Source organism: Pseudophryne corroboree, chromosome 9 (assembly GCF_028390025.1).
Source record: "Pseudophryne corroboree isolate aPseCor3 chromosome 9, aPseCor3.hap2, whole genome shotgun sequence".
NCBI classification, from domain to species: domain Eukaryota; kingdom Metazoa; phylum Chordata; class Amphibia; order Anura; family Myobatrachidae; genus Pseudophryne; species Pseudophryne corroboree.
This window is the reverse complement of record NC_086452.1, coordinates 262,921,363-262,929,457: the sequence shown is the minus strand read 5'-3', so window position 1 is coordinate 262,929,457 and position 8,095 is coordinate 262,921,363. Positions and strand designations below refer to the sequence as shown.

The window sequence follows — 8,095 nt, the reverse complement described above, 5'->3', positions numbered from 1 at the left end:
CTTATCTATTAGCAGTGGCTAGAACACTACTTGGATTTTGAACCCCAAGCAGCTTCTACGAGATGCAGTGACTTTACCACTACACCACAATAACAGCTTGTGCACTGTGACTGCACTGCTGCGCCAGCCAGACTCTGCCACTGCCAGTCCAGAGTACAAGAAAAACGCCACCGACCACTGACGCTGAGTCCTCCCAACGTGCTGCCACGCCCCAAACAGGACGCTCCTCAGTCCTCATTGGTTGATGCTATTGTAAACCCCGCCCATCGTGTGATCCTCACCTCATATACGCGCCGGGAAAAGCATCATGACACGCCCCTCCTCTGTGTAGGTTTCATTAACATTCCACATACGTCACTCACTCATTCACTGGCGCTGTGACTAGCTTGGAGCTGGCGCCACGCCCCCATAGTGTTTCATGTGGGTTTCCGTGTGGCTGTATTCTCGCCCTCTGTCTGCGTGGCCCCACCCACTGTCACAGCGGTCTAGTAGTGGTGTGTGGTATCCGATGCTCGACCCGTCTTAATAGTGACACTGGTCCGGTATACTGTCACAGGGATGCAGCGTAAGGTCGTGGTGGTCACCGGAGCCAACAGGTGAGGGATACGCCGCTGGCAGCCACTTGTCATATATACAGCATCCCTGTCAGGTTCTGCAATGGAGCATTAGTATGTGATCTTCTGAACAATTTCTGAAGAGTCACAGGACTGTGTAAATGACTCTGTACCATAGGAAAATCTGCTGTGCACAATATTTTAGAATTCTGTTGTTTCATTATAGTATGGGATTGATGTAAAAATAGATGTAAAGTGTGGAGAAGTAGCCCCTGGCAACCAATCAGCTGTGGGTTAGCATTTATCAAGTCAATTTTATTAAATGATAGGTAGAAAGCGCGCATTGGCTGCTGTGGGCAACTTCTCCATTGTTCCTCTTCACTGTTTTCACTACTTGATACATCAGCCTAAAGGTGTGTACACACTAGGCGATGTGCTCTATGAGCGACGTTGCCTAGTGTTTCCCTTCCTGGGGCGGTCGGCGGCAGGGCGTACACACTGAGTGATGTGACGCCCATATCGGTCAGAGACATCATGCAGCGGCCGAGCATACAGCTTCTGGGCGACCGCCCAAATTGAGCTGCATGCACGGCCGACAGCGAGGGTCGTTAACGACCCATGGGGCCGCACATCGCTCAGCGACGGTGGCATACAGACTTGCCAATAAAGTAAACCACGTCGCTCAGGAAGGGTGAAAATGATCAACATCGTTTACTTTCTCGGCAAGTGTGTATGCAGCTCTACAGCGGTATTGCTGGCTGTGGCCATGAATAAACTGCCATCACTTTGCTAACACCAACCGTGCCAGTTTTCAGCCCATAGATGTGCACATGACAATTGCCGATATTGGGGACATATTGTACCTTGATGTGCGCTGCTGCAACCATGGGGACTTGTGTGTATGTGTGTCTCAGTGGAACTTACTTGTACATATTTACATTGTGCAGTTTAATCTCCTCTCCCTCACTTTCAAAGCAGTCACCCACTCCTACTACATCTGGGACCTCATTATCAGCCTGCACTCCTACTCACCGTCTCCTCTCTTCCTTGACTGTCGCCAAGCCTCCTCACTCTACCTCCTCCCGCCCCTGCGTTCAAGAGTCTTCCCGTGAATTCACTCCCCCACTCTGTCATCAGCTTGCAGGGATTCAAACGTACCCTGAAAACCCACCTATTCATTAAAGCCTATCAGCCCCGCTCTCTCTCTTCGGGTCATATTTATTAATTATCGGATTTTAGACCCGATAAATATAATTTCTCTATCGTCCTAGTGGATGCTGGGGTTCCTGAAAGGACCATGGGGAATAGCGGCTCCGCAGGAGACAGGGCACAAAAAGTAAAGCTTTCCGATCAGGTGGTGTGCACTGGCTCCTCCCCCTATGACCCTCCTCCAAGCCTCAGTTAGATTTTTGTGCCCGGCCGAGAAGGGTGCAATCTAGGTGGCTCTCCTAAAGAGCTGCTTAGAGAAAGTTTAGCTTAGGTTTTTTATTTTACAGTGAGTCCTGCTGGCAACAGGATCACTGCAACGAGGGACTTAGGGGAGAAGAAGTGAACTCACCTGCGTGCAGGATGGATTGGCTTCTTGGCTACTGGACATCAGCTCCAGAGGGACGATCACAGGTACAGCCTGGATGGTCACCGGAGCCTCGCCGCCGGCCCCCTTGCAGATGCTGAAACATGAAGAGGTCCAGAATCGGCGGCAGAAGACTCCTCAGTCTTCTAAAGGTAGCGCACAGCACTGCAGCTGTGCGCCATTTTCCTCTCAGCACACTTCACACGGCAGTCACTGAGGGTGCAGGGCGCTGGGAGGGGAGCGCCCTGGGAGGCAAATGAAAACCTATTTGGCTAAAAAATACCTCACATATAGCCTCCGGGGGCTATATGGAGATATTTAACCCCTGCCAGAATACACTAAAGAGCGGGAGACGAGCCCGCCGAAAAAGGGGCGGGGCCTATCTCCTCAGCACACAGCGCCATTTTCCTTACACAGCTCCGCTGGTCAGGACGGCTCCCAGGTCTCTCCCCTGCACTGCACTACAGAAACAGGGTAAAACAAGAGAGGGGGGGCAAAATAGTGGCAAAAATTATATTATAAAAGCAGCTATACAGGGAGCACTTATTATAAGGCTATCCCTGTCATATATAGCGCTTTTGGTGTGTGCTGGCAAACTCTCCCTCTGTCTCCCCAAAGGGCTAGTGGGGTCCTGTCTTCGTTAAGAGCATTCCCTGTGTGTCTGCTGTGTGTCGGTACGTGTGTGTCGACATGTATGAGGACGATATTGGTGTGGAGGCGGAGCAATTGCCAAATATGGGGATGTCACCTCCTAGGGGGTCGACACCAGAATGGATGCCTTTATTTATGGAATTACGGGATAGTGTCAACACGCTAAAGCAGTCGTTTGACGACATGAGACGGCCGGACAATCAGTTAGTGCCTGTCCAGGCGCCTCAAACACCGTCGGGGGCTGTAAAACGCCCTTTGCCTCAGTCGGTCGACACAGACCCAGACACAGGCACTGATTCCAGTGGCGACGGTGACGAATCAACCGTATTTTCCAGTAGGGCCACACGTTATATGATTTTGGCAATGAAGGAGGCGTTACATTTAGCTGATACTACAGGTACCACTAAACAGGGTATTATGTGGGGTGTGAAAAAACTACCTATAGTTTTTCCTGAATCAGAAGAACTAAATGATGTATGTGATGAAGCGTGGGTTGCCCCCGATAAAAAGATGCTAATTTCAAAGAAGTTATTAGCTTTATACCCTTTCCCGTCAGAGGTTAGGGCGCGCTGGGAAACACCTCCTAGGGTGGACAAGGCGCTCACACGCTTATCTAAACAAGTGGCGTTACCCTCTCCTGAGACGGCCGCACTTAAAGATCCAGCAGATAGGAGGATGGAAAATATCCAAAAAAGTATATACACACATACAGGTGTTATACTACGACCAGCTATAGCGACAGCCTGGATGTGCAGTGCTGGAGTAGCTTGGTCAGAGTCCCTGATTGAAAATATTGATACCCTGGATAGGGACAATGTTTTACTGTCTTTAGAGCAAATAAAGGATGCATTTCTTTATATGCGTGATGCACAGAGGGATATCTGCACACTGGCATCACGGGTAAGTGCTATGTCCATTTCGGCCAGAAGAAGTTTATGGACGCGACAGTGGTCAGGCGATGCGGACTCAAAACGGCATATGGAAGTTTTGCCGTATAAAGGGGAGGAGTTATTTGGAGTCGGTCTATCAGATTTGGTGGCCACGGCTACAGCCGGGAAATCCACCTTTTTACCTCAAGCTACTCCCCAACAGAAAAAGACACCGACTTTTCAACCGCAGCCCTTTCGTTCCTTTAAAAACAAGAGAGCAAAGGGATATTCATATCTGCCACGAGGCAGAGGAAGGGGGAAGAGACACCAACAGGCAGCTCCTTCCCAGGAACAGAAGCCCTCCCCCGCTTCTACAAAAGCCTCAGCATGACGCTGGGGCTTCTCAAGCGGACTCGGGGGCGGTGGGCGGTCGTCTCAAGAATTTCAGCGCGCAGTGGGCTCACTCGCAGGTAGATCCCTGGATCCTGCAGATAATATCTCAGGGGTACAGGTTGGAACTAGAGACAGATCCGCCTCGCCGTTTCCTGAAGTCTGCTTTACCAACGTCCCCCTCCGAAAGGGAGACGGTTTTGGAAGCCATTCACAAGCTGTACTCTCAGCAGGTGATAGTCAAGGTACCTCTTCTACAACAGGGAAAGGGGTATTATTCCACTCTATTTGTGGTACCGAAGCCGGACGGCTCGGTAAGACCTATTCTAAATCTGAAGTCCTTGAACCTGTACATAAAGAAGTTCAAGTTCAAAATGGAGTCACTCAGAGCAGTGATAGCGAACCTGGAAGAAGGGGACTTTATGGTGTCCTTGGACATCAAGGATGCGTACCTCCACGTTCCAATTTACCCCTCACACCAGGGGTACCTCAGGTTCGTTGTACAAAACTGTCACTATCAGTTTCAGACGCTGCCGTTCGGATTGTCCACGGCACCTCGGGTCTTTACAAAGGTAATGGCCGAGATGATGATTCTTCTTCGAAGAAAAGGCGTATTAATTATCCCATACTTGGACGATCTCCTAATAAGGGCAAGGTCCAGAGAACAGCTAGAGAGGGGATTAGCACTGTCTCAAGAAGTGCTAAAACAGCACGGCTGGATTCTGAATATTCCAAAATCCCAGTTAATGCCGACAACTCGTCTGCTGTTCCTAGGGATGATTCTGGACACGGTTCAGAAAAAGGTTTTTCTCCCGGAGGAAAAAGCCAAGGAGTTATCCGAGCTTGTCAGGAACCTCCTAAAACCAGGAAAGGTGTCTGTACATCAATGCACAAGAGTCCTGGGAAAAATGGTGGCTTCTTACGAAGCAATTCCATTCGGCAGATTCCATGCACGAATTTTCCAGAGGGATCTGTTGGACAAATGGTCAGGGTCGCATCTTCAGATGCACCAGCGGATAACCCTGTCTCCAAGGACAAGGGTATCTCTTCTGTGGTGGTTGCAGAGTGCTCATCTATTGGAGGGCCGCAGATTCGGCATACAGGATTGGATCCTGGTGACCACGGACGCCAGCCTGAGAGGCTGGGGAGCAGTCACACAAGGAAGAAACTTCCAGGGAGTGTGGACGAGCCTGGAAACGTCTCTTCACATAAACATTCTGGAACTAAGAGCAATCTACAATGCTCTAAGCCAGGCAGAACCTCTGCTTCAAGGAAAACCGGTGTTGATCCAGTCGGACAACATCACGGCAGTCGCCCATGTAAACAGACAGGGCGGCACAAGAAGCAGGAGTGCAATGGCAGAAGCTGCAAGGATTCTTCGCTGGGCAGAGAATCATGTGATAGCACTGTCAGCAGTGTTCATCCCGGGAGTGGACAACTGGGAAGCAGACTTCCTCAGCAGACACGACCTTTCCCAACGGGTTACCACATGCTGGTAACCCGTTGGGAAAGACCAATGGTGGACATGATGGCGTCTCGCCTCAACAAAAAACTGGACAGGTATTGCGCCAGGTCAAGAGATCCGCAGGCAATAGCTGTGGACGCGCTGGTAACGCCTTGGGTGTACCAGTCGGTGTATGTGTTTCCTCCTCTGCCTCTCATACCAAAAGTATTGAGAATTATACGGCAAAGAGGCGTAAGAACGATACTAGTGGTTCCGGATTGGCCAAGAAGGACTTGGTACCCGGAACTTCAAGAGATGATCACGGAAGATCCGTGGCCTCTACCTCTAAGGAGGGACTTGCTTCAGCAGGGTCCCTGTCTGTTTCAAGACTTACCGCGGCTGCGTTTGACGGCATGGCGGTTGAACGCCGGATCCTAAAGGAAAAAGGCATGCCGGAAGAAGTCATTCCTACTTTGATTAAAGCAAGGAAGGAAGTAACCGTGCAACACTATCACCGCATTTGGCGAAGATATGTTGCGTGGTGCGAGGATCGGAGTGCTCCAACGGAGGAATTTCAACTGGGTCGATTCCTACATTTCCTGCAATCAGGATTGTCTATGGGTCTCAAATTGGGATCTATTAAGGTTCAAATTTCGGCCCTGTCGATTTTCTTTCAAAAAGAATTGGCTTCAGTTCCTGAAGTCCAGACTTTTGTTAAGGGAGTGCTGCATATACAGCCTCCTGTGGTGCCTCCAGTGGCACCGTGGGATCTCAATGTGGTTTTGGAATTTCTAAAATCTCATTGGTTTGAACCACTAAAAAAGGTGGATTTAAAATATCTCACATGGAAAGTGACCATGTTACTAGCCCTGGCTTCGGCCAGGAGAGTGTCAGAACTGGCAGCTTTATCTTACAAAAGCCCATATCTGATTTTCCATTCGGACAGGGCAGAACTGCGGACTCGTCCGCATTTTCTCCCTAAGGTGGTGTCAGCATTTCATCTGAACCAGCCTATTGTAGTGCCTGCGGCTACAAGTGACTTGGAGGACTCCAAGTTACTGGACGTTGTCAGAGCATTAAAAATATATATTGCAAGGACAGCTGGAGTCAGAAAATCTGACTCGTTGTTTATATTGTATGCACCCAACAAGATGGGTGCTCCTGCGTCTAAGCAGACGATTGCTCGTTGGATCTGTAGCACAATCCAACTTGCACATTCTGTGGCAGGCCTGCCACAGCCTAAATCTGTAAAGGCCCACTCCACAAGGAAGGTGGGCTCATCTTGGGCGGCTGCCCGAGGGGTCTCGGCATTACAACTTTGCCGAGCAGCTACGTGGTCAGGGGAGAACACGTTTGTAAAATTTTACAAATTTGATACTCTGGCTAAGGAGGACCTGGAGTTCTCTCATTCGGTGCTGCAGAGTCATCCGCACTCTCCCGCCCGTTTGGGAGCTTTGGTATAATCCCCATGGTCCTTTCAGGAACCCCAGCATCCACTAGGACGATAGAGAAAATAAGAATTTACTTACCGATAATTCTATTTCTCGGAGTCCGTAGTGGATGCTGGGCGCCCATCCCAAGTGCGGATTATCTGCAATAATTGTACATAGTTATTGTTAACTAATTCGGTTTATTGTTTAGGAAGCCATCTTTCAGAGGCTCCTCTGTTATCATACTGTTAACTGGGTTTGATCACAAGTTGTACGGTGTGATTGGTGTGGCTGGTATGAGTCTTACCCGGGATTCAAAATTCCTCCCTTATTGTGTACGCTCGTCCGGGCACAGTACCTAACTGAGGCTTGGAGGAGGGTCATAGGGGGAGGAGCCAGTGCACACCACCTGATCGGAAAGCTTTACTTTTTGTGCCCTGTCTCCTGCGGAGCCGCTATTCCCCATGGTCCTTTCAGGAACCCCAGCATCCACTACGGACTCCGAGAAATAGAATTATCGGTAAGTAAATTCTTATTTTCTTATTGTGGCAATTAGAAATCAAAGATCACCAAAATGTATCACAAAACACATCCAGGAACAGGGGCTCTGAAAGTAAAGTGATCGCTTTAGTTCGTTGTTTGGGTGCTGGCTACGCTACTGCATATGCGTGGTCTGCAGACCATGCATGCATGAGTGCCCATTAATTGAGAGGGCTTTTTAGGATACAGTGGCTAACGCCATTGCATTCTAGAGCTTGGTAAAGCTCACAAATTGAAACCCCCATAGAAACCTATGAGTGCTGTTGTTGTGGAAAAAAACGGGATTGCAGCAGATGTCTCCGATAAATTACCTTTGGTAAATAAGCCCCATCATGTCCTTTCTCCTCCCTACTCGTCACAGCAGCACATTGTGAACAACATGATATGTCTATTCACATCTTTTCAAATTTAATGTAGCTTTTTGATTCCCAGTTTAACTACCAATTATACCCTCCATCCTCTTTGACTGATCTCCAATGAACAGTACGCTCCACCCGCTTATTCTTTCCTTGCGCTATCCCTATCTCCAGAGTGCTCCCACTCACTCATACCCCTTTCTCTTACGTCCTAGAGGATGCTGGGGACTCCGTAAGGACCATGGGGAATAGACGGGCTCAGCAGGAGACATGGGCACTAAAAAGAAC

At 49.3% G+C, this 8,095-nt stretch overlaps 1 protein-coding gene across 3 annotated transcripts in view; it reads left to right on the top strand.

Annotated features, from left to right (window-relative positions):
• The first annotated feature begins 307 nt into the window (after window positions 1-307).
• HSD17B7 (hydroxysteroid 17-beta dehydrogenase 7) overlaps window positions 308-8,095 on the top strand; it is a 224,339-nt gene continuing 216,551 nt past the window's right edge. The window contains exon 1 of one of the 3 annotated variants that reach the window (XM_063940267.1): window positions 308-596. In XM_063940267.1, coding sequence (XP_063796337.1) covers window positions 559-596 — 38 coding nt within the window. In that variant the 5' untranslated portion in view covers window positions 308-558. The remainder of the gene's footprint in view (window positions 597-8,095) is intronic. The other 2 variants (XM_063940266.1, XM_063940265.1) reach the window with 2 other exon arrangements.